This window comes from Phocoena phocoena, chromosome 2, assembly GCF_963924675.1.
Source record: "Phocoena phocoena chromosome 2, mPhoPho1.1, whole genome shotgun sequence".
Taxonomy (NCBI): Eukaryota; Metazoa; Chordata; class Mammalia; order Artiodactyla; family Phocoenidae; genus Phocoena; species Phocoena phocoena.
Genome location: NC_089220.1, coordinates 76,345,169 through 76,370,351, shown reverse-complemented (window position 1 = coordinate 76,370,351; position 25,183 = coordinate 76,345,169). Strand labels below are relative to the sequence as shown.

The following is a 25,183-nucleotide window of genomic DNA, read 5'->3' as shown; positions in this document are numbered from 1 at the left end:
ACCTTCATTAAAGAAAGCGTCTTTAATTTTAGACCTGGAGAAGCCATTGAGATACTTTCTCTTGACTCCATTCAGTGTTTTCCCTACTACTGCCACCAGAATATTTTTCTTAGAATGTTTATTTAAAGCATGAATAGAGGTGTTCAATAAATTTGACTCATCAATGTTTTGTTTGAAAATTATTTCCTAGAGCTTTGATCAGACATTAATTTTATTTTTTCATTGAATTACAGTTGATTTACAACGCTGTGCCAATCTCTGCTGTACAGCAAAGTGACTCTGTTATACACATAGAGACATCCTTTTTTTAATATTCTTTTCCATTATAGTTTATCAAGGATGTTGAATATAGTTCCCTGTGCTATACCACAGGACCTTGTTATTTACCCAGACATTTAAATTCAACAATCTGGGCCCTGGCTTTGTCTGGGTCCTTGCTCAGCACAAGTGGAAATGTTTAAGATCATCCCTAGTAATAGATCACAACTGTATTTAAGATGTGAGCCAGTAAATTCCCTTTTATCAAATGACACACAAAGTCCAATGTCCGGTTTAAAAGATCCAGGTAACAGAATGGAAACTAAATTCCTATTTAAAATGTAAATCTCCTCAAAGCTTGATTCGTTATAAAGCCTGTGATTATTCATTCAGCCTTACAGCTTTCTTACTTGAGGAAGGAAGACATTTACTGAGGGATCAGTTTTCTCCTCAGGCATGCCTGCTGTTCATTCAAATCTTACAGACTTTCCCTTCATTTAAAAAAAAAATCCTGGATTTCTACAACATCGAATTTTGTTTCATACCACAGTGTATTTTCATTCACTTTATACTATACTTCTTAAGACTCTTCTCCCATTTCTGAGCACATCACACAATGTGCTCAGACCTAGGAGATCTCTTAAGGAAAAAAATTTTTGGTATATTCACACCAATTTGCCTTTCCATTACAGTCTACACAATAAGTAGCATGGAAAATGATAATCCTTTTTTTGGTGGGGGGGTAACTTATAAAGACAAAATCACAGTCAACATTTTAAAAAAATGATAGCATTCGTTTACTGACTTCGGTTCTTTTCTTTTTTATTTTGGCCATGCCAGATCTTAGCTCCCCGACCAGGGATCGAACCTGAACCCCCCAACAGTGGAAGCTCAGAGTCCTAACCACTGGACTGCCAGGGAACTCCCCTGACTTTAGTTCTTAAAAAAACTTCCATAGCAGATACTTTTCCTAGTCATTTGCAGAATTTCTAACATTTCTTTGATCATTAACCCCTAATAGGATAGGATGACTCTTTAAAATCCCTCAGATTCTATGCTAAGAACCTTGTTCAGTGAACAGGCTAAGAAATAAAAAATTGCTTGACAGGAAATAATTATCTCATTTCACCATTCTCATAAATTTAAGTAACTGATTGAAAATCATGTCTTCTATTAACTATGACCCAAGTCTAGAGATGTTTTTTTCTCAGCAGTCAACAACTATCCTGAACTTTTCTGCCAGGACAGTCAGACATCAGAGTCCATGAGAAACATATTTACTCCTTTCCAGGGCCAGTCTTGATAAATCAAATTTGTGCTGATTTAAGTTACATCTGCTTCTGGAGTCTAGAATCTTTGATATTGTAGAAAAAGAAGATTGTATCATTGGAATGCAAACTTCAGAAAGCAATTTAAAAATCAGTGGCACTAAGCAAACATTCAAATTCAATGTCAAAGGCCATGAATGAGAAGACTGGGAAATACTGACTTGATTAACTTGATAAGGAAAGGAAGAGGCTAGCATTTCTTGAATGCCTATATATGATATTTTCCCTCATCTTCCCTCTAATATGAAGTAATTGGATTAAAATTTTATGGGTGCTCCATAATAGAAGCTCAAGTCCTAAGAAATCTTCCAGGATTTAAAAAAAAAAAAAAAAATTAACCCCCAAGAGTAGTTTGAAAAACAACAAAAATCCCTGCTCGAATCTCTCATACCTCATCTTCTAAATTAAAATCCATGTAGAGTTCCACATACCAGCTAGCTACCAGAAAGAATATAAAGTTAGGTGTACATAAGAGAGAACTAAAAGCCTGGGAATATTTCCAGAGGGGTGGTAAATAAAGGCATTCCTATTCACAACGGTTGGACAAACACTGTAGGTACATTAAGCTCCACCACTGAACCCTATCAATATTAGAGTTAAAAGAGCAATTAGAAATGATGAGAAAAATGGAACTAAACAGATTGACTTTCTCAAAGGTATTCAGAGAGGGGAGAATCCTGGTCTCCTGGCTTCCAATTCAATGCCTTTTCTCTACAATATAGCTGCTGTTATTTTTCAAGCAACTCTTCCATTTTCAGTCAGATGTCATTTCAACGGACAAAAAAATTACTTAAGTGAGCACACACGGGTATTTTTAGTGGATGCTGACAGCTGCACAGGAGTCTTTCTCAAGCTCTCTTCCCCATCCCCAGCACGCTTCTAAGACTCAAAGCACAGCACTGCTCCTGCTACAGAAGCCACCAAAGTTTCTCTTCCAAGTGGTCTTTTGTACCCCTGGGGCACTCTTCCCTCTCATCTCCCTCGTTTTCGTTTTTAAACCACTCCTTTCTTCCCACAACATACAAAATAAGAGCTCTTTCAAATCATTTTAATAACCTGGCAGTGATTCAAAGTATGCAAAGAAGATTCAAACATCTTCCCTTTAAAGGGGATGCTACCATGATGGCCTCACCACAAGCATAATCAAAGGCAAGGATGAGACCGGATGCAAGGAGCAAGGGTCGTAGCAAGACTTCAAGGCTCACAGATGGAAGAGCTTGGTTTCAGAAAGTCTCCTGAGGGCTAGCAGGCGGCAGAAGAGACGTGAAATTTCAAGAGATCCTCAGAGGACGGGGCGCGGTTGCTGGGTCATGAGCACCTTGAAGCGTTTCTTGATGGTGACTCGGTGTCGAGAGTATTTGTCGTCTGGGGAGAACCGAGCAGGGTGGGCCGAGCAGGTCTGCTGTCCCATAGGGTCAAGCTTCTGCTCGAGGAGGAAAGAGAGAACATAATCTCAGTACTGGAGTCGTGGGAAAACCCAATCACTGGCGTCGTGAGGGAAATGGAGGCTGGGATGGGGAGGAGGCCGCGCGAAAAGGGTAAACATGAAGACAGGAGCCGCGACTGCTCAGATCAAGAAGCCACACACTCCTGCCTCTACCACGCCTGGCTTCTGGGCTTTCCGGTCCCCCCACCCACCTCGGCAACTGACGGGCTCGTCTCGACCGTTCCTCCCAACGACATTTCTCGCCATGTCCATATACAACCTGTTTCCTCCTCTCACCTTCAGCGTGTAGACCCGGTCTCCTTCCTCGTTGAGGTAATACTGGAGAAACATGACCACACAGAAGCGTGAGCTTCTCATTCAGTTTGCAGCGCTTCTTAACTGAAGGCCTCACGTGTCAATTTCCTTCCGGGATAGCCGGGAAGTCTCGCTCTCAAAGCGCGCCGGGAAATGTAGTCCAGTTTATGCCTTTCTCCAGCAGGTCAGAATGGGGGCGCACTAGCGCAGGAGTTGGCCGGTGGCAACCCAGTCGCAACCTTGCGGGCGGGCGTTCTAAGACACGTGGAGTGTGCCCACTGTGTGCCAGACACTTCTAGGCATTGGAGGGGGGTGGGGATGGACACAGATTGAACATTAATGAATAGAATCTTGTCTTTATCTCAAAATTCACACCCATTTCAGAGGCAATGGGTTTCTAGCACCTGGAGAAACCGGGACTCCAGGATCCAGAGCCCCTCTTACCTCAGGGAAGAAAGAAGAAGCGTTTCTTCCCTCCCCGATTTTACATCCGGTTCCCTCGCCCTATTTCAAAGTATTGGCGGCAAAGAGTGCATGATGGGTATTCAATATTCTGTACGAAGAAAGCGTGAAGTTATTTTGTGAAACTCGTGAAGTATGTTTTAGTGGTCGACCTAGGATTCAAACTCAGGTCTCTACCACAAATTCAACGTTCTTTCTTATAGTGGTGAGTAGCTAATAATAGCATAATAAGATGCACCTCCTAGAGGTATTGCGAATTTTTAAAAGAACGTACAATTTCTCCTTATAGGACTCTAGTTTAAAGAAATGAAAATTGGAACCCACATATCATTAGAAAGGTGATCATTGCCGTACTATTTATAACGGCAGAAACATTGTAACATATATTAATTTTATTAACAGAAAAACCGGAAAGCTTTTTTTTTTTTTAAGCGTATAGCTTCTGTTTACTTGTAGTTGCATAAAATACCTCTGCAAGGATTCAGAAGAAATCTGGTTTCCTCTGGGATAAAGAACTCGGTTCCAGAGGAAAGGAGTGGAGGGAGACTTGCTGTGTATGCCATTTTGCGTAGTTTGACTTTTTAACCGTGCTGATGTATTATTACCCGTTTAAAAAATTAAAATTATTGGGCTTCCTTGGTGGCGCAGTGGTTGAGAGTCCGCCTGCCGATGCAGGGGATGCCGGTTCGTGCCCCGGTCCAGAAAGATCCCTTATGTCGCGGAGCGGCTGGGCCTGTAAGCCATGGCCGCTGAGCCTGCGCGTCCGGAGCCATGTGCTCCGCAATGGGAGAGGCCACAACAGTGAGAGGCCCGCGTAACACCGCCCCCCCCAAAAAATTAAAATTATTTAACAAAAATTTAAAACAACAAAAATAATTTAACAGACGAAAAGAAGGACATTTTGGTCTTGAAATTTTAGGCTGAATGGCAGCCAAGGGTAAGGCTAAGCCTTCTGTGGACTGCAGAGCTCATGGTAGTGGTTTATTTGGGAACTGCAGGACAGCTTTCCAAGGAAATGATATGCATACAGTAATTCAACACCCTTGATCTTCTGAGACAACCCTAATTTCAAGCATTCTGTTCCCTTGATCCTTAAATATACAGACTAGGTACTCTGAATTTGGTTTAGAAAATACAGCCAACATTGAATTGTCAAGAGTTTGCCACAACCTGCTATTAATAGGAAGTCAGGTACCAGAACTGGGTGTAATTGAAAGGCACAAAACTAGATATATTGGTAAAGAATTGTATAGGGGACAGGGATGTAAAACTGTGCGGTTGGGAATCTGAGAAAGAATTTGCAAGTTGTCCTAAAGAGATACACAATTGGGTTGCCATACTCTGGTTTGGAGGGAATTCCTGGTTACTGCCTACATACCAGAGCCCTTCATGGAATATCTCCCTAACCTCACCCTATATTCCCCCTCCCCTACCCCACTGCAGAATGCCTTGAATCCTAGATTCTAGTTCTGTTTTGATCTGATCTTTACCCTCCCTTCCTTGGATCCTTGTGTATCTGCTGGAGCCAGGTTACTCTCTGGGTCCTGTACCTGACTGTCTCATTCTGGAGGCTTCCAGACAGCCGCGGTTAGTGCCCAAACCTGAGAGGATGTCTTCAGATGGAGGTGAGTCTGCAGGTGGGGGGAAGGTCCCTGCCACCTGCTCCCCCCTTGGAGATTCAAAACTTGACACTTTACGTGGGGACCAGCTCTCTGGGCTGACCTCGAGGGATGTGAGAACACTAGACCCCGTCAAAGGCATCACACTTGGGGAGGCTGGGGAAGGAGATCGTGCCATTAGGACTATGGGTTGGGGAAGGAAGAGGGCCTCCTGGGTGGCAGATCAAAGTGCCTCAGAGGAAAGTGCTGAGTAGAGAGAAGGGATGGTAGTTAGCAACTTACTTCTCTGGAAGAGGGATTCCTTCAACATGTGTTTGTGTGGCACGGGCAGGGGTGTGTGGTACGAGGGACACAGAGGGTTTCAAAGGGAAGACCCAAGTTCTGGTGTTTTCTTTAGGCAATTGGAGGCTGCTCTAGAATTTTGCCCTGAGAGAACTGAGCTGGGGCTGCTCTCGCTCTTATTGGGTGGGGGGGAATGGAAGCCTTGGCTAGAAAACTCTTCAGTGGGGTCATCTGTTGCCAAGTCTGTAGAGAAATGTCCTCTCGGAAGGTAGACCAGAAGGTGCTGTAAGTGCCTCTGCTTAGAGCCTCTTGGCTCCTTGCAGCCCCAGCGAGGGCTTCTCTTCTAGTTCAGGGAGCAGTTTTCCTTGCTTTCCCAGGGCCAGGGGAAGTGGGTCACTCCAGCAGGGATGAGAACTGGGGCTTCCCTGAGATGCTGTGTCTTTCTACCTTTTGTGGAACTCAGGCCTTCAGACCCATTTCACTGTGTTCCATACTTCCGGGAGTATTCCTGGCCCTCTGCTCTGTGGTTGAGGTGAAGGGTTTGCTCGTATTCCATGTCTCCTTCATGAACAGGAAGCAGTGGAAGCTGAATATTGTTAGTTTGCCAGTGGAATATACTTTATAAGAGGGGGAGGAGAGTAGCATGAAATTAGGCAGATGATCTTCTACTACTATTATTAAAAGTCCTGGGCTTCCCTGGTGGCACAGTGGTTGAGAGTCTGCCTGCTGATGCAGGGTACACGGGTTTGAGCCCTGGTCTGGGAGGATCCCACATGCCGCGGAGCAGCTAGGCCCGTGAGCCACAACTACTGAGTCTGCGCATCTGGAGCCTGTGCTCCGCAACAAGAGAGGCCGCTATAGTGAGAGGCCCATGCACCGCGATGAAGAGTGGCCCCCGCTTGCCACAACTAGAGAAAGCCCTGGCACAGAATTGAAGACCCAACACAGCAAAAATAAATAAATTAATTAATTAATAAACTCCTACCCCCAACATCTTAAAACATAAAAAATAAAAATAAAAAAAAGTCCTAGGAGACACACATCCTGATTAATTAAGTACACGTTTTATGTATTTATCCCTGGTGTCTTTGACTAGAGTCCACATAGCCCCTGAACTGTGTTTCAGACTTCATTGTCAGTGCCTTGTTCAAAAGTGGACCCTAGGGCTTCCCTGGTGGCGCAGTGGTTGAGAGTCTGCCTGCCGATGCAGGGGACACGGGTTCGTGCCCCGGTCCGGGAGGATCCCACGTGCCGCGGAGCGGCTGGGCCCGTGAGCCATGGCCGCTGAGCCTGCGCGTCCGGAGCCTGTGCTCCGCAATGGGAGAGGCCGCAGCAGTGAGAGGCCCGCGTACCGCAAAAAAAAAAAAAAAAAAAGTGGACCCTAAATTTCTGATATTAGGTGTTCCAAGCAGAAGGATCACAGATAACGTTTTAATAGGTCCCGCATCTCCTTAAAGCTCTGGAAACCTCCTCCCCACACCGCCTTCCCCTTACCCATTTCCTGGCTCTTATCTCTAGTCATTCCTGGCTGTTATGTAACAAAATTCCTGGGAACAAAACATCTAATGCACACACACACCCTTCCTGGGAACAGTGCTTCTGTGCCTGGTGGCAGGGACCACAGAGCAGCTGGGAGCAGAATCCAGGTGGTGTGAGGGTGTTTGGAATGTACCCGTATGCTGGGTGGCATGTGTTATGGGGTATGAACTTGTGGGCCCAAGGGTCCTTGCAGCTTGCTTCCCTAGCGCACTAATTCTCAGCAGGGAGTAAGGGACATCAGAAATACTTGGGGGACATTTGCAAACTATACATGTCCCCCCTCCCTTACCTGTTGGGAATCAGGGCTCTGATTCTTCAGGGACTAGGGTGGAACACAGATGACCTAGCTTCTGGTCTCCTCTTCTCCTACTCCAGCCCCTTGTTTTCTTTGTCTCTGCAGCGTCTCCATTGCCAGGACCCGACATGACCATGAAACCGGGCGCTGCCCTGTCTCCTTTCACTGCACTTCCCTTCCCCCAGCCTGGTCCTGGACCACCAGACCAACCACCCTGGGGGCCGCCCTCGCAGCACCCTGTGCCTTCGGCACTCTCTCCAGGCAACCCTCTGGTGCTCTCTGCATTCCCCAGCCCGTTGTTGGTGACAGGGGATGGGGGCCCTGGCCCCAGTGGAGCTGGAGCTGGCAAGGTCACTGTCAAAGTCAAGACAGAAGGAGGGCCAGCTGAGCCCTCCCAAACTCAGAACTTTATCCTAACTCAGGCCGCCCTCAATTGGACTGCCTCAGGTGCTCCCTTCGGGGGCCCTGAGAGTCCTGCCCCCAGATTCCTGACAGCCTCTAATGTGAAGACCCTTCTGCCCCTGAAAGCAGTTGGGGTGAGCCAGGAGGGCCTCCCAGGCCTTCCTACTCAGGCTCCATTACCAGCTGCCCAACTGGCCCCCATCGTGCCCCCGGAAAAGGCTTCGCCAGGGCCGCATGGGGCAACTGGGGAAGGAGGTCCTGCGGCTGCCCGATCCAAGCCCTCACTGGATGACCTCTCTTATACGTCCAAGGGTGTTTATGAGAATTTCCAATGCTGGCAGCGCTACAGAGCGTTGGCAAGGAGGCACTTATCCCAAAGTCCTGATGCAGAGGCCCTTTCCTGCTTTCTTATGTAAGTGGAGAGACCTGAGATTCATTATTCTAGAGGCTTTTAAATAAGGAGGATTTGGGGATGGACAAAAGAGGTTAGGCTATTTAGGAATACTTGAGGGCAGGTGATGAGGGTGCTGGAGATGCTATGATAATGAAAATAATAACGACGACGGCAACAACGATAACAAGCCTCTTTACCCACGTGCCAGATGATAACGAGCTTTCAGGTGTCTTCTCTCAAGTGATCTTCACAACCCTGTGAGTTCAGGCAGGCATTTTTATGGTCATCCTCATTTATGGATGAGAAGACAGAAGCTCAGAGCAGTGATTGGAACTTGGGCCTCTGATACTGAGTGCCAGGCCCCTCCCGTTCTATTTTACTACCTTTTGACATGGAGTTGAGCTGTCCAAACCGACCAGGATGAGGAGTGCTGGGAGGGGAGAACAGTGCGCAGCCGGGCTGAGGAGCTTGTGTGCCACCCTCTCTACCACCCCACGTTTTTTTGTTTTTGTTGTTTTGGCCATGCTTCGCGGCTTGCGGGATCTTATTTTCTCAACCAGGGATCGAACCCGGGCCCATGGCAGTGAAAGCACCGAGTCCTAACCACTGGACTGCCAGAGAATTCCCCACACTGCCCCCTGTTTTATTCAGGAGAATTCAAGTTGAAATAGGGAGATGGTAGAGCTTGCTTAGTGGTCGAGGACCAAGGCCCCACCACTCACTAGACTTGTCATCCTGGGCCCTGGCATTTACTATCTTTGCCCTCAGTTTTCTCATCTAGAAAGGGGATGATGATACCCACCTCAGAGGGTTGCTGAAGAGATGAAATGAGTTGATGTATGTGAAGTACTCAGCAGAGCGCCTGGCACAGAGAATGCTTCATTAAATGGCAGCTGCTATTGTTATTATTAAAAGGCAATCTAGAAGAGGAGAAGAGCTCACAAAGGGCCAAAATGTCTGTGTGAGTGGATGCTTGGCCTGGGAGCCCAGGGTCATAGGCTGTTATGTTTATAAAGCAAAGTCATTGACCATCTGGGGAATTTTCTTCCCACCAAGACCCTCCGTCTCTCTCGACTGCATTGTACTCCCAGCATTCTGTGTAAACCACCGTAGAACGCACGCCACATCTTACTGGACTTAAAAAAAAGCAACTGTACCTGTTGTTCCTCCGGTGGCTGAACCCCTATAGGAATCCCCCCTTCCATCCTGACTCTGGAGTGAATAAATCAAAAGGCTCCCCCAAAGTCCTTGGTGTAGATCACCGTACCGACTTCCCGCTTTCTGCAGACAGCTCTGGGTTCTCTCTTGGAGGCTGGCAGGCTGAATTTCTAACTCCTGGCCTATTTCTGTTCTCCACGTTCAGGGGCTCTGGGCAGGGTCTCCCCCAAAGTGCGGTCCAGACCCTCTGCCACAGTCACCCGGGAGGCTGGTAAGACGCTCAGAACTGGGATTCTGGGGCGCTGGAATCCATGGTTATAACAAGCTTCCCCAGGTGATTCTACACAATAATGATTGAGGACTCATGGGAAGTCAGAAAGGCAAAAATGCATCATAAAGAGCTCAAAGAGTATTGATATTTGCCTGTGACGGGTATCCCAGAGGTAAAAAAACACTTAAAAACCAACAAATAAAAACACCACACAGCCTTTAATTAGATTCATTTGGGTTAGGGAGTGCCTTTTTAAAAATGTAAGAGCCATTGGGCAGGGTTCAGCCTACTTTACAATGAATCCCACTAATTGAGTAACATGAGTGCTTTCTTCCTCGTGTTTTGTTGAGGACAGCACTGTGAGAATTCAGGGTAGTTGATTTTAAAGGGTGGGAAGACGAACCGTCTGATTTTGTGCGAGGTTTGTAAATTTCAGTGGGAAGAAAGGCCAGTGCGGTGAATGGATGGATGTGAGGTTGGGGGTCTGGGATCTAATCAGCAGTGGGATGTGACAGGGACCGTGGGGCATGTTTGATCTGATGAGGGGCCGGGGGTGTGCACTGAGGTGGGTGTCAGGGCAGGTGGGAGGGGGGGTACACTTGTAGACTGTGACTGACCCAATGGGGGTTTTAGCCCAGTGCTTCGTTCCCCGGCCCTGCGGAAGCCCACTATGACCGTGGAGGAGGGACTGCCAAGGGCTGTGCAGAAGTGGGAACATACCAGCAACTTTGACCGGATGATCTTTTATGAGATGGCAGAAAAGTGAGTCCCACCAACCCTCATCCTCCCCAGGGGGGCTGTGTGGCTGAGGGGTGGGAGCAGGTAAGAGAGGCTTGGGTCTGGGATGTGGATGGTTACTATAAGGGATGCTGGAGGAGAGGTGTAGACTAGCATAGGGTCTCCTGGATCCTCACTGCTTCTTCCACCATCTTGACTCTTGGGCTTTTCTATCCTATCTCCTCTTGGAAGCTCTCCCTTCTCCAGACCTTGAGTTGTATAGGGGCCTTGATATTGAAGCTCTTAGGATGGAATTGGAGCCCGGTTGGTGTCAAAAGTCCATGCTGAAGGGACCCTAGCAATGAGGAGGTAAGCTCTACTAGGCAGGTTCTTTCCTGTCTCGCAGACCAGGTAGCAAGTGACTACTGATGCAGACCTTGGGGCCACCACTCCTCTGGAAATAGTTTAGCCCGTCCTCTTAGGGAGGGGCTGGTTCTTGAAGAGGTTTGTCAGGGCAAGGTCCTGGATACCCAGAGTGGTCTTCTGGCTCATATCCCCCATTTCTCCATGATAATCTCCTCGGTTAAAAAAGTAACTCAGGAAAATGAACCCTTCCCTCCAAGCTTAACTATCACTTTCTCCCCCAAATCTGGACCCAAACCTCCTAGATTTACCCTTCCAAGACCCCAGTCCCAGCCTCAGGACTCCTGGATCTCAGCGCTGCTTCCTGGTGGGAACCTGCCTTAAATTGCAACCCAGGCCCTGCTTTGGGATTTCAGGCATCCTTTATGGTTGTAGGCAGGGGCAGAGGAGGCCTTGAGGAGCGGCCCACGTGTGGGATCTTGCCAGGTTGTGGCATAGGCCTGACTGAATTCAACAAACCTGTATTAATCGCTGCTGTATACCCTCACCGATGCTGGGTGAGATAGCGTATGAAGAAGCCATGCATAGCTCTGTCCTGTGAAGCTTACAAGCTCTAGATTGTTTTCTTAACAAGCTTCCTAAGTGATGATTGCAGGTAGGGGGGCTATGTGGAGACCTTGTGAGTTTTCCCCAGAACTGTTATTCGGCTCTCTGTGAGTAGATACCCTGGGGTCTTGTGTCTGGGTTTCGAATGGATCTTGGTCTTCTCAGCACTGCCTGGGCCTTCGGCACCCTCTGCAGGTTCATGGAATTTGAGTCCACGGAGGAGATGCAGGTTCAGAACACACAGCTAATGAATGGGTCCCAGGGCGTGCCTCCTGAAACCCCTCTGAAGCTTGATCCTCCAGGGACCCCAGCCCCCGAGGTTTGCCAGCAGGCAGGTAAGGCCGCCCAATTCCAACAGGAACCGTGGGCCAGAAGCTCAAAGGGAGGTGTGCAGAAACCAGTCACGGATCAGGGGAGGCATTGCCTGTGCTTCTACCAGTTTCCCTCCAGGCAGGGGCATTTGATGTTCCAAACAGGACATACATAGGAGACTGAGTTCTCAGGTTCCCTTTGTCCCAAACTAGGTATTGATCTTGGCTAAGTAAACCAACGACTCTCTCTCAGAGACTGTAATTGAGGCACGTGATACCTCATCCACCCAAGAAATGAGGGCTGGATCAGGGGGCTCTTTGGAGTTTCAGGGGTTCTGAGATTCCTCATCCAGATTCTCTCTCAGACCCTCCAGCTCCTAAATATCCTCCCCTGGCTGGTACTGTGTCAGGTCTGCCTGCTCCAGTCTGGAACTGTCTCAATGTGCCCAGGTTGCCGTTACAGATGCGGGTGAGAGGCAGAAGCCGAGGCCTTGGTGCCGCTTCCCATTTCTCCTTCCTGCTTCACCCCTCAGTGTACATTCCCAAGAAGGCAGCCTCCAAGGCGCGGGTGCCCCGCCGGCAGCAGCGCAAGACCCAGAGGCCTCCGGCTCTTGAGGCACCCAAGGAGATCCCACCAGAGGCGGTGAAGGAATATACCGACATCATGGAAGGGCTGGTGGCGAGCCACTTGGCCACCGAGGAGTCGGATGGAAAACAGGAAGAGGAAGAGCAGCAGCGGCAGGAGGAAGGGATGTATCCAGATATGGATCTCCTGAGTTACATCAATGAGCTGTGTTCTCAGGAGGCCTTTGTCTCCAAGGTGGGCTGGCCTGGGTGTCTGGTTTCTAGCAGATCCTGGGGTGGGAACTCCAGGGAATCAAAGATCTAGGGTTCTGCCCGAGGCAGTGGGCGACTCAACTGTCTTCCGTGCTGAGGAATATGTGTGCATGGGCGCACACACGTGGATGCGTGAAGCTGGTGTTTTCTAAAAGCCCAGGGAGAGGGTGGTGAGTAGGGAGGTGAATGGCTGCTTCTCTAGAGCCTCTTGGCTCCCGTTATCTCCTGTCAAGAACTCCCATCACTTTTCCTTCCATTTCCCCAGGTGGAGGCCGTCATTCACCCTCAATTTTTGGCAGATCTGCTGTCCCCAGAACAACAGAGGGATCCCTTGGCCTTAACTGAGGAGCTGGAACAAGAAGAAGGACTCGGTCTTGCCCAGGTAAACCTGGGAGGTAGAGAATATCAGAATGAGAGGCTCCCATGGCTTTACCTATCCCTGCACTGTCTTGGATGGTATGGCTCCTAGAGACAAACAGCTTCAGCAGTCAGCTTTGGGTGCAGAACAAGTAGGCAAGGGACCGTGGAAACAGGAAGCGTAAGGGCTCAAAGCATGGGAATAAGACCCAAGAAGGTGGAAAAGAAGAGCTGTGGTTATCTGGCTTTGAGGCCATTACTTAAGCCACTTGCTTGCGTTCCCTGCCCTGCCCAAGTATCATCTACTCAACACCCAGCCCGCCACCCCTTCTCACAACCACATATAGAACAATATCTGTCCATTTTCCTTCTAGCTGGTCCAGAAGCGACTCCTGCCCTTGGAAGAGGAGGAGGATGCAGAGGTACCTCCAAGCTGCAGTGGAGCTCTATTGGACTCACATCCTTCTGTTTCTGATGAGGATGAAGATGGGGCTGGGCAGCCTCGGCCCTCACCTGGGCTTTGGATGGCTGGAGGCACCATCTGCCTTGGAAAGTCTGCTTCTCTGGGAAAGCGGGCAAGAGAAGTGCCTGCTGGGCAGGAGCAGGACTTAGATGGCCTGAGGGGGATGTGCAGGGATGGGAACACTCTGCCATCCCCCAGTGGCTGGGACCTGCAGCTAGAACTTGCAGCTCCACAGGGAACGCAAGGGCCCTTGGGTATAGAGAGAAGAGGTTCTGGGAAGGTTACAAACCAGATAGCCCCACTTCAGGATGGCCACCTGGGAGGCGCTGAGTCCCCTGGGTGCTCCCGGGTGGGTGATAGGACTTCTGAGGCTCTGCCCCTTTGCTGGCAGGAAGGCCCCCACTTCGAGATAGTTCTCAGTTTGGATGCTGGACTTGCAGAGCTGGCTCCTCTGCAAGGACAGGGGTCCGGAAAGCAGGCCCTGGGGCTGCAGACTGAACGACGGATAGGGGGTCTTGGAGTGGCTCCCCAGGAGACGGAGCCATTAGCAGTGCCCCAGGAAGGCTCTTCAGGGGCCATGTGGGGAGATGACAGAGGTCCTCCCACGGTTCAGCGTTCCGACCAGAACCCCTCCCCTAGAGCAGCTGGGGATAGGGGCGGGGACGGGACCTCCCTCAGTCCGGGAGTTTGCCTCAGCAGTGAGATGGATGCCGTAGGCTTGGAGATGCCCTTACAGATCGAGGAGGTCATAGAGAACTTCCAGGATTGGGAATGTGTCACTGAGCACCAGCAGGGCGGCCAGGCATTGGGCTCCAGAAGCAACATTTCTCTGGGTCCCAGAGAAAACACAGCACCTGGGGATGTGGGAAGCAGCATAGTTAGCTGTGGAGGCACAGATGCCACAGCTACCCAAGAAAAGAGAAACTACTGCAGCTCGTCAGGACCTCTGAGGGCCAACAGCCCGGCCTCAAGCCTTAAAGAAAATAGAGAGCAGAGCCCTGAGACTCTATGGGTTCCCAAGCATCTGTGGGTTGAAGGTTGCCCCCCGTTGCTAGAAAGCAGAATTGGTGCCTCTACACTGGGGTCTTCTGAAGAAACCCTCCTGCCTGCAAATCAAGGCAACAACCTTATCCTGGGGACCCAGGATACCTCCTCCTTCCCTGAGGCCAGCCCAGAGGCAGGGAGCGGAGGCAATTCCACTTCTCCCCTGGTGGAAGCCACAGATCAGGTCAACATACTAGATGTTAGGGATGCCGGTGGCCTCCAGCTAGGGGTCAGTAAGGATACCTGCCCACTAAGTTTTAATTCTTATGACCCCCAAGGTGAAGGCAGGGAGGATACTGATTTATCTGAGCCTAAAGACCTTGCTCCCTTACCAGGGGATCCAGAGTCTTACGCACATGGGACGCCCAAATCAACAGCTCCCCACCAGGGTCTTAGAAGCACTTCCCCTAGATTAGTTCTGAGAGAAGCCTCTCCTGTCAAAGAAACATGCAGCTCAGCAGATGGGGCCAAAGGCGAGGAGTGGGGGGACGAGGAGGACGAGGAATTCTCCAACTTTGCCCACCTCTTGGCCTCTAAACTTAGCCTCTCACCAAGGGGGCCTCCCCTCAGTTTTCGCCCTGCCTCAGGCCTGTTCTCCTCAGGGGGTCGGGGGGCCCAGAGAGCATCCCACTCCCTCGTTGCTGAGGCAAGAGGCCTCAGCCAGCCTCCGTATCCTGTTGCCAAGTCTGGGAAGCGAGCTCTAGTTGGCGGCCCAGCCCCTGCTGAAAAGAGGCCCTTCCAGGGAGCTGAACTTGGGGCACCTGGGAAGAAACCCCTGCCTCTGGGAGTGGTTCGGGCCGCACAGCCTCGTAAAAGAAGGCGTGATGGTTTCCTCACAGGTAGGAGGAAGAAACGACGTCGTACCCAGTAGGGGGCAGTGGGACCGTCCTGTCGCACCTGCCAGTCCCTGCAGCTGGGGGGCCCAGAGTAGATCTCACCCTGGGGGCACAGCAACTGTTGTTCTCAGTCCTAAGTTGTTTTGTTGTTCTGCAAAAGTGGCAAGCCTGGGAAAGGGCTAGGCTAGAGGTGGTGCCCTTGGTGAGAGGTTGGGGGAAGTACCTTTGGAAGTTGTATGGGGAAAAAAAAACAAAAATAAAGATTTTGTTGTTGGAAAATGCTTTCAGTGTGCCCCTTTGTATCACGTCTTTGCTCTAGATGGGGTAAGATGCTGAAAAGAAGAAAGGAGGTGAGGGCGGCCTCGGATTTGATGGATCCAGGTGACTGTCCAGCCTCATCTAGGCCCCCTGACAAGCCCTGGCGCTGAGGGTCCCCCGTGATTACTTTATGCCTCCCTCATCAGAAGCCTGGATGTGGTGTTGGGAGGGCTTCTCTGGATATCCTACCAGTATCTGTTTCTCTTTAAAAAAGTCCACAGATGGAAAAGCCCTTCTTTTTAACCTGTCAGATTTCTGGGATAGGTATCTATTTTCTAAATCTAACTAATTTCCATAATTGTGCCTAGACACAGCACCTTCTTTGGGGTGGGGCCTTTTCTTCTTCCTTGAAAAGCAGCTGGACAGAAGGGACTTATATGTCCCCAATTCATCCTGTGGCAGAAACCCCCTGGGCTGCAGGCAGGACGGTTAGTTCCTAACACAGGTCTCTGTCCCTACTATGGCGGGTGGAAACCAATCTCAGTAGGATTATTAAACATGAAATGGTAATTAGCTATTTTTTAACCTCTAATGAGGACAGAACAAGAGGGAATAAGCTGAAAAGAGGTTTGTGAGGAGGCCCGTTAGAGGGTATGACAACAGGAGGGAGGATACGAGATCTGCATGCTCCGTCTGGAAGTGACGAGGACTCATCCAGCTGTGGCCAAGAGGACTGACCTTGAGAACCTCTGGGATCTTCCCATGGGCGGCCTGCAACAATGAGTCCCTTTCCTTCCCAGCTAATGATACCGCCAATGTGACTGAGCTTCATTTTTTTTTTTAAATAGATATAGATATATATTTATATATAAAATAGTTTCTTACAAAATAAGACCAAACGAACAAAAAATGAAAACCAACTTAAAAAAACCAACAACGATAACAAAAAGTCAAGCAGGACAGAGACGGGCTTGAGGCCCAGGGTTGGCCTCTGGCGCTGCCCTGAGTCTGTGGGCGGGTGCGAGCTGGGGAGGTCGAGGTGCTCAGTCGCCCTTCTGCTTGGGGGCCTGCATGGCCCCGTTGGCCAGAGCAGGGGCGCTGTCTGGGGAGGAGGCGTTTGGTGTCTGCGAGGGGCGCAGGTAGGTGCCGAAGAGCTTCCCGTGGAGCGGGTGGTGAACGGAGAAGTCCTGGAACTCACCTGCATGGCAAGAGCGAGACGGGAAAGTAAAGACCTGAAGAGGAGAGGAAGTGGTCCCCAACCCTCTTCTCAGAACTGGTATGTCCTGTTCCTCGCATCTCAGCCTCACTGTCTCAAATCCAAGTTGACATCTTCTGCCTCCCCAGCTGGTTCCTCCCAGCCTTGCCCCTCGGATGTCCTGTTCCCGCAGGCTGGCTGCCAGTCCTGTTCCCTCCCAGCCCAGTGCTGGTGGCGCTCCGAGTGCCCGCAAGGGGCCTGGGAGGCCATGACTCACAGAGGGAGAGGCCCTGGCGGGCTCCTGCCTGGCACAGCTCGGCGTGCAAGGTCCTGGCGGCAGGGTGGGGCGAGCCCAGCAGCAGGTGCAGGATGGTGCTGAAGCCGTCTTTGTACAGCAGGCGGCCGGGCCCCTCAGCTTGCTTCTCTTTCTCCTCGGCAAAGAGCTGGGAGGGAAAGGGACGCAAGACAAGCTCTCTCCTCGTGCCGTCGCCCCGCACTTCTGTCTGACAGGCTCCTCCTCTTCCAAGAGTGTGGAGCCCAGGCCTCCTGCCACCCCCACCCCACCCCGGGCCCTTTCTGAATATAATCGTCACGGCTGCTGCCTTCTTCCCATTGCCAGTGAGGCCTCGGCAGAGACGCTGGGGCTCTGCGGTTCAGACAGTGTGGCCCTGGGACACCGAGCGCCTACCATCCGGAGGCACCTGGAGACGGCACACCGCACAGGCCTCCGGGCGGGGTGAGCACAGCCTCCACGTGCCTCCCACCCCAACGTCCTGATACCTCAAAGGCCAGGCGAGTCAGCTCCTCCAGGCTCCTGCCCCCATCCAGAGCTGCCAACGCAAGGGCCACATCTCGGAAGTCCACCAAACCCCTGGCATCCTGGAGGGTGGAAGATAAACCAGGGCGATGCAGGGACCAACCCCGTGTCCCCCTTCCTGCTCTGGGTCTCAGCTCCTCCCTCTTCTCGTCAGGCCTGGGGGTGACCCCTGCCTATGTCCACTTCCCTCAGAACCGTGAGCCCTAAACTCTCCGGGATCTCGGACAGTCCTTTCGGGGCATGGGTTTGCCTGGTGACAAAGCTCTCCTATAAAGGGATCTCCTAGGAACGATGGAATCCCTCAGGTATGCTGAAGTTACCATCAAGTTTCTGATATACTATCAGGGCATTCTGGACCCCAAGCTGGAAAAACTGGTTCTCTTCTGACTTGGCCTATGTGGGAGAACGGGTCCAACAAACTAACAGGGGGCCACTGGCGTAATTCCTTACCAAAAAACTCCCTGAGGATACCTGCTGTGTCAGATCTATGTGGGACTGGGGCACCTGGGTTTTGGTTCTGTTCTTCTACAGGCTATGATGGGAAGCTCCTTTCAGGGACTGTCTGCCCCAGTCCAAGGACTCAGCACACCTGGATCACTCTTTGTTCCCTGAGAGGATGTTGAGAACCATGGTCTGCATCTTAGGTCAAAAAGAAGTCCTTGGGACCACTGGGAGTTGTTCATAAATATTATGAACCTTCTGGGGTTATTATAATTGGACAAGACAACCTGGTTAAATCCCAGGAAATATACAGCTCACCAAGATTCTTGAGAAGGTTCAGGAATCCCCCAGAGAAGCTCTGGGATATGTTTTAAAAATCTGCCCAAGTATTACACATACTTCTGGGTCTCAAACCCCTAACTGTCTAACCTGTCCAATATTGTCTCCTCTGTATGTCACCTTCCCACCTAACCCTCCCCCAGTGCCCCACAAGGTCATATGATCCCCATCTCTGCCGATCTCCAAAATGCCTCAGAAATTTATGGACCTCATTGACCATCATTTCTCCATTGTTCTTCCCCACAATGAGTAAAACATTGCTGTTCAATGCACTGGACACTCTCTATATAAAAAAATGAATCTCCCAGCAGACCTCAGAAGATGTCCATCGAACAATAGCTGTTAGAGCGTCCAGCCCAGACTCCATATTGGCCATCCACACGGCCCCTCAGATACTGTACTTAAATCTCGAGCATCCCAGCCCCTTTACCTGCTGGAAGTAGCTAAAGGCACCAGCCACCATCTGGGGGTCAGAGAGCTGTAGCTGCCTGGCAAACTCTTCCTGGCTGATCATTCGACTCCGGCCTGGCTCTGCCTCAGTGTCCACACAGCCAGGGGACAGCCTACAAGGGAATTGTCGAAGGTGCAGAGCTGACTCAGTTTCCTTCTGGACACATCACCCAGCAGGATCCTGGCCTCAGTGCGGGTACATGTGGTGTTTTTCTAAGATGTACTCTGACTCATAGTCCCCGGAGAGCCATTCCTACTTTTGTCACTGGGGTTATTACGTATCTTTCTTTTTTCCTCCTTCCTTTTACCCCATTATCTTTTAAAAAATTCCTCTGTCTTCCCACTTTTTCTTTTTTTCTTTTTAAAGACTCTTCTTCCTCCTACCCGTTCTCTTTTTTCTTCTTATTTTCTCTTGCCCATACCCTCATCTTCAAGGTCACTTACCCAGCCTTCCGAAGCACCCTTCCCAGTTCCCAGAGCTGCGGCTCCAAGGCCACCTTCAGCCGGCCAACCACAATCACCGGCAAGCTCCCTACAAACTCACACTCGGTGGCTGGAATGCCCAGGGCCCTACAGGATGAAGAGGGATGGAAAGCAGGGGAAATGAGGCAGAATACTCGCCTGTGGGTTCATTACTGATTCTGGCCTGCCGACTACAGGCCCCTTTGAGAGATCAGGCCCCTTTCACTCTCCCCTCCCCCACCTCAGCTGTCCAATAGCCCTTCCCCCTGCCCTAGCCGTTCCCCTCCCCACATGTGTGCCTCAAAACCCCAGCCCTCCTTCCCCTCCTGTGGTTCCTCTGCCCTGTATATCTGTTCTAGGAAATACCCTGTGGGACACTTACTGTGCCATAACCCTCTGGACGTTGTTGGCATAGAGGGTGGGGTCCCTGCTTTCCTCCCGGCTGGGGCGGTACACAGGGAGGAACTGAAACACACACACACAGACCTCTCATCAGGATCTCAAAGCTAGGGGTGACCACTTCCACCCTCTTTCCGCAAAGCTTCCGGGCTCAGCAGATGCCCACTCTCCCACCCAACCCACGGGGGTCATACCTCCACATCCACAATGCTGCAGGGCTGAGAGGCTGTGAGCCAGAGGACTTTGAGTCTAAGAGAAAAGAGACCTCAGAGGCTCAGCAATCTCTAACTATGGGCTCCCCGCACCCCAAGGATGGGAGTGGCAAAATACTGTCCACCGATATAAGAATAAACTACTAGCCATACAGTCAGCTGGATGAGCATACAGCCGGGAGGCAGAGGGGCCAGAAAGGCGACAGGATAAGAGAGAGAACGCTGCAGGTCTAGGCCAGGGGAAGAAGTGCAGGCGAGGGTTTTCAGTAACCGGCAGAGGAAAAGAGGCAAGCTGGGTGGTGCGGACCACCGAGCGAGAAAAGCTAGGAAAGTAAGTCAGAAGTCACTATGATTACAGCAGGAATGATTAGGTGGGACAGCTTAAAGGCACTCCCAGATTATAGCAGGAGATGGGAACAAAACAGAGGGACGGGGCATCCCCTTCGCTAGAGTTCTCTCAGTCCCAGGACGAAGAAGGGCTATTCACCTTGTCTGGAAGGTGGAAGATGCACCAGGAATTCTGTGGGACCCCACTTCCCACCCTCACCCCAAGAACACCACTACTCACACTCCAGGGCCCCTCCATGCCCAGCTGGTGGTATCCTATGTGGTAAGCAGAGGTGAGGGGAGAAAGGCATTATTTTTCTTCCCCGGAACTGGCCAATCCTTTTGGAGCAGAGGCCCTGACCCTGACCCTGACCCACCCCACATGCACATCCCATGGTGGCACTAGCGGTTTTCACTGATTCCCATTCAGGGTGGACTTGTGCTCCCCGTCCCCCCTCTCGAACTAAGACTCACCAGACTGTTGGGGTAGCGGATGAGGACAGGCTGCACAGGCACCCCCGCGATGAAGGCTCCTAGATCCCGTTTCCACCCCCACCCCCCAGGCAGAGGTTAGAGAATGGAGGTAGCTAGAGGGAGTGAAGTATAGGCATCTGGATCAGCTCTACAATGAGATCTGGGCTTGCTCCATTTCATTTATAATTTTCTCTGACTCATGGAGACTCTTCAGTGTCAGCTAGGAGGCTCCCCGTCTTCCTCCCACCGCCCCCCACCCCTCCACTTCTTGGGTTATTCCAGAGTCCCTCTCCAAATCCTGGGCTCCTTTTTCCTACAGCCCTACCATCCACTGCTGTTTTATTCACCTGGTTTGAATTTAAGCAAAGCCTTCTTGTTGGAACAGGTGCCCTCAGGAAAGAATAGTACCTGGGTAAAAAAAAAAAAAAAATCAAGAGACCAGAATGCGGTGGGTGGAAGGGGACGAGAGGAAAAAGAAGCCTCTTCAGGAGCACATAAAAGGCGAGGAAGTCTGAAGACCCTTTTACCCACCTGGGGCCACTTGCCTCCTGAGGTAGCCCGCCTTCGTACCTCCTCCACAACCCTGCGCCGAGAAGCCGGGTCATGCCTGGACACTAGGATGGCTTGGTTGAAGCGAAGAAGGGCTGGGATCCGGAGAGGATACAAGGAGTCACTTGGTTCTTCCCCAGGGGTAGTAACACCTGCAGCCTCCCCTTCCTCAACAGTAGGAGATGCTTCCCGGGTTATCTCTTTGCCCTGGGGACCCTCCTTTCCTGGTGTGTTATCCCTTTTAGGGAACTGACCAGAGCTCCCTGCTCTCTTCTAAGCACGGAGCTCAGAGTCGAAGAGGTTGCTTTTCACAAGTGGTGTTAATTTGCATTTCATTTGCCAGCATCAGGCAATATCCCTTCTAACTTCTCCCTCTCCCCTTGGGGCCAGTTCTCTCCAGAGTCTCTGATTCCTGTCTCCTTCTCCCAGAGTGGTCATCTCCCCTCTTCACTCCTCTTAATCTCTCACCTCCAATGACAGGAACAGAAAGGTTCTCAGCTCGAGACACAACCTTGGGCAGGTCACAGGGCAGCAGAACAATGGGGTCAAAGAACGTAGAGTGAGGGGCAGCAACCAGGACGGGAGCTTGAAGGCGGGAGGCCCGCTGGCCCCGAACTCGAATCCGGAGGAAACCAAGCAGGAAAAAGAGCAGGCGGCTAAGGCCCAGCACCCCATTGTGGCACACAGTCCTGCAAGGCAAGGCTGGGCATCAGTGGAGACCGTGATCCTGACCTTCACTCACCCCCAGGCTCAGACACCCAGGAAAGCAGGTGTCCTTCTTTTGCCCTCTATTACCTGGCAAAGGGGCTAAAGTCTCTGGTTACTTTGGGACATATCAGGGTGCAAAATTTAGAGTTGAGGTCCTGGGTACCAGGGACTGGGCCTGGCTGACTCATCTCACCTACCCAGGCTGGGCATCAGCGGAGACTGTGATCCTGACCTTCACTCACCCCCCAGGCTCAGACACCCAGGAAAGCAGGTGTCCTTCTTTTGCCCTCTATTACCTGGCAAAGGGGCTAAAGTCTCTGGTTACTTTGGGACATATCAGGGTGCAAAATTTAGAGTTGAGGTCCTGGGTACCAGGGACTGGGCCTGGCTGACTCATCTCACCTACCCAGGCTGGGCAGGAGAGCTTCGGAACCCTCCCTCCTCCTCCTTCAAGAGGGAGCAGAATGGATAGCAGGGAAGAGGAATGAGAAGCTGGGTCTCTGGGGGCTGGTTCCTCACTTACTTTCTCCATCCTGTAATCGGCTCCTGAAGCTGCTCCTCAGTAAGACCAGCTACTTGCAGCCAGGCAAAGGGCCAGAGGAGAAAGAGGACGATAAAGGCCAGAAGCACTCGGATGGGGGCCAGCAGTGCCCCCAGGAGGCAGAACTGCAGAGGGTGGGAGAGGAGGCCACTTCAGGGCTGAGATGCTCCCTCCAGGCTTCCCCTCTCCCACAAGGATGGACCCAGGAGCAGAGGGCCATCACCCCTGTATACCAGGAGACGAGTTGTGTGGGAACAGGAGATGGGACTGGAACCCAAGGTGGGATGAAGACACCAATGAGGGAAAGAGGATAAAAGATTAATGGGATCAGGGGCCTCACTTTCCCGTCTTTCAGCTGGTGCCCATCACACCAACAAAACTGAAAGACTGTTAAGAGGATTCAAGGATAACTAGTGTGAAAGCGCCCAGCACTGTGCTTGATGTAGGGTAGGCTAGAGATAGTTCCTCCTCCCACCACCACCTTCCATAAATAGCTCCTACGTCTAACAGAAACCAGGTGCATAGTTCTGTCCACTTCGGGTCTGGGAGGCAAAGGGGTGGGAAACACAGAGAGGTCTACTTTTCAGACCCAGGCCATTCTCTAGTTCTGCCCAGGAGCACTTCCCCAGTACTGGGGGCGAAAAGAGATCGGCCCTACTCCACAGGGTAGGGGTTGCCAGGAGCCAGGGTGACACCATGGGCTGCCCTGGGGAGAGTGCAGGTAAACAAACCGAGCCCCAGGAGCCGGCCTCAGGGGAGGTGAAGGCAACAGAAACCTCGGACACTCCCTTCTCATACCACTCCCCAGCCTCCCCAGGCCGGCGCAGCCCTCCACTTCCTGTAGCCAACCCCCCTCTCCATCTCCCTCCCCCCACCCCAGCGGGAGGTGCTGCAGTACATGGGGGGTGGGGTGGGTAGTGGAAAGGAGGGGTTGCTGGAAGAGCACGGGGGTTCAGGCTCCGGGCCCAGAAACCTCTTCCAAGTCAGAGCCTCCTAGAAGCACTCAGCACGTCCCTGCCCGCCCCCCCCATCCGTGGCCTCTACCTCCATCCTAGCCCATCGGCCTCCGCAGGATGTAATCCGCAGTCTCCAGCGTCCTCCACCTCCCCTACCCCTGGCTCCCCTGCAATCCTCCATCCTCACCTAGTCAGTTCTCACACACCTTCAGCTTGTCTGTCGCCCAAGCCCGCGTCCTCCCCAGGACTCCTCGACCATCCCCTGCCGCCCCCACGTGCGCACCCCCTGACTCCCGCCCCGCTAGCCTCTCACCGACCCCTTTTCGGATCCCCATCTGTATCAAGGCTCCAAAAGGCCTCCTTTTTCTATCTCCACGAGTCCTCCCGACGCCCCCCGCCCATACCTTACCTTAACCCTCTGGAGGCGGGAGAGGTGTAACTCATGCACGAAGGGGTTGGGGGGCGCCGGGGGTCCGGGGGTGGGGTAGAGGGGGGCCCAGTCCCCCGGACTTCCCTGGCTCATAACGGCGGGAGAACGTGGGAGGGAGGGCACCCCAGCCCGGCCCCGGGCCCCTCTTTGCAGAGCAGCAGCTGCAGCTGCAGCAGCGGCGGCGGTGGCGGCGGCGATCTAGCCCCGGCCCCGCCTGGTGCGGGGCGCCGGGGGGCGGGGAGCAGGCTGCGCGGTCGGGCCCGCGTTGTCAAGGAGCCGGCCGAGGGGCGGGGCTTCCAGCGTCCCGGCGCCCCTGCTCCTCCGCGCCCGCCACAGCGTCCGCAGCCCCTCGGGCCATTGTTACGAGGCGGCCGGATGCTGGAGCGCGGCGCCTGCCTGCGGGCTGACCCCGGGCCTGCGCCTCCGGGCGTCCCTCTCGGAAAACCCGGCCCGCGCCTCCCCGCAGGCCTCCGGCTCGGAGCGAGTTTGGGGCGGGCGAGGAACGAGTGGAGCTGAGAACGCCCTCAGACTCTGCCCGGGCGTCGAGGTCACCCTGCAAGCACAAATCGGGGTGGGGCCCTCGGGCGGATGAGAATGGAAGGGCGGGCACGCAGTGAGCGGAGGTCCGCAGCTCGCGGCCGAGGCGGGGCCCACCACCTCTCGGAGGCCGACCACCTTTCCTTCCTGGTTGGGTCGACGCCATCGCGCGTGGACTTGAGGCGCTCGCGCCCTCTGGCGGCCGTACTGTGCCTAACAGCTCTCGGCATCCGCGTCCTGCCTGAGCTAGGCAGGGCTGCCTGTTTTGGTGTGAGGACTCCATCAAGGAGTAAGGTACCGGCAACCATCAAGACGCTGGTCGTACATTTACCAGGGCTCAACTAGGCCTGGACGGGCAGTGCGAACCTGAAAATCTGGGATGACCCCGGACGCAGCCCTCTTTTTCCAACTAGTCTCTTTTTTCTGTCTTTCTGTTTCTTTCTCTCCCTCGCTCCAGTGTGTAAGAGGACAGTAATACCCCTCATCCCCAAATTCCAAACTGTCCTAGAAAGCACATAAACTGGTTAGACCCTGGTCGTCAGGCCATGGTGAGATCAGGGAACTGGCTAGGTTTTGAGATCCACAGCCAGTAACACAATCAGAAATAGTGACAAAAAGGAGATAAGAGCCTCGTTGCTTGTGGAAAGAAGCTGCCTTCAGTTCACCTTGTTTTACTTCTCTCTTCTGCATCCCTGTCAGTCACCATTTCCTGAGGGTAATGGAAACAATGGCAGATCAATGGGCTATTGGGTCATGGGTACCATTAATCTTTTATTGGAAGGGGGACCAGGCAAAAGTCAGAAGT

General features: G+C 52.0%; 3 protein-coding genes across 3 annotated transcripts; 1 reads left to right on the top strand and 2 right to left on the bottom strand.

The window, feature by feature from the left end:
* Positions 1 to 2,618: 2,618 nt before the first annotated feature.
* Positions 2,619 to 3,363, bottom strand: NOP10 (NOP10 ribonucleoprotein). The gene is made up of 2 exons (XM_065872236.1): positions 3,310 to 3,363; positions 2,619 to 3,009 (listed from the first exon to the last, which is right to left on the bottom strand). The coding sequence occupies exons 1-2, from the start codon at positions 3,361 to 3,363 to the stop codon at positions 2,869 to 2,871; spliced, it is 195 nt and encodes a 64-aa protein (XP_065728308.1). The 3' UTR covers positions 2,619 to 2,868.
* A 2,035-nt stretch (positions 3,364 to 5,398) lies between these two features.
* NUTM1 (NUT midline carcinoma family member 1) lies at positions 5,399 to 15,318 on the top strand. Its single transcript, XM_065872032.1, has 7 exons — positions 5,399 to 5,414; positions 7,630 to 8,338; positions 10,383 to 10,511; positions 11,631 to 11,770; positions 12,280 to 12,566; positions 12,849 to 12,965; positions 13,315 to 15,318. The coding sequence occupies exons 1-7, from the start codon at positions 5,399 to 5,401 to the stop codon at positions 15,316 to 15,318; spliced, it is 3,402 nt and encodes a 1,133-aa protein (XP_065728104.1).
* Positions 15,319 to 16,372: 1,054 nt separating this feature from the next.
* On the bottom strand, positions 16,373 to 24,053 carry LPCAT4 (lysophosphatidylcholine acyltransferase 4). The gene is made up of 14 exons (XM_065871189.1): positions 23,821 to 24,053; positions 22,438 to 22,580; positions 21,675 to 21,895; positions 21,189 to 21,301; positions 21,005 to 21,065; positions 20,658 to 20,716; positions 20,425 to 20,459; positions 19,839 to 19,893; positions 19,628 to 19,710; positions 19,228 to 19,353; positions 18,764 to 18,896; positions 17,517 to 17,615; positions 17,014 to 17,179; positions 16,373 to 16,739 (listed from the first exon to the last, which is right to left on the bottom strand). The coding sequence occupies exons 1-14, from the start codon at positions 23,932 to 23,934 to the stop codon at positions 16,585 to 16,587; spliced, it is 1,563 nt and encodes a 520-aa protein (XP_065727261.1). The 5' UTR covers positions 23,935 to 24,053; the 3' UTR covers positions 16,373 to 16,584.
* Positions 24,054 to 25,183: the final 1,130 nt, after the last annotated feature.

Excerpts from the sequence above, each read along its gene's own strand:
- LPCAT4 (XM_065871189.1), bottom strand. The coding sequence starts at position 23,934 with ATGAGCCAGGGAAGTCCGGGGGACTGGGCCCCCCTCTACCCCACCCCC. Across the intron at positions 21,066-21,188 it reads CAGGAGGCAAGTGGCCCCAG|GTACTATTCTTTCCTGAGGG; the intron begins GTGGGTAAAAGG and ends TTTTTTACCCAG. Across the intron at positions 19,711-19,838 it reads GCAGCATTGTGGATGTGGAG|TTCCTCCCTGTGTACCGCCC; the intron begins GTATGACCCCCG and ends TGTGTGTTTCAG.
- NUTM1 (XM_065872032.1), top strand. Across the intron at positions 12,567-12,848 it reads AGGAGGCCTTTGTCTCCAAG|GTGGAGGCCGTCATTCACCC; the intron begins GTGGGCTGGCCT and ends CCATTTCCCCAG. Across the intron at positions 12,966-13,314 it reads AAGGACTCGGTCTTGCCCAG|CTGGTCCAGAAGCGACTCCT; the intron begins GTAAACCTGGGA and ends TTTTCCTTCTAG.
- NOP10 (XM_065872236.1), bottom strand. The coding sequence starts at position 3,363 with ATGTTTCTCCAGTATTACCTCAACGAGGAAGGAGACCGGGTCTACACG. Across the intron at positions 3,010-3,309 it reads ACCGGGTCTACACGCTGAAG|AAGCTTGACCCTATGGGACA; the intron begins GTGAGAGGAGGA and ends CTCCTCGAGCAG.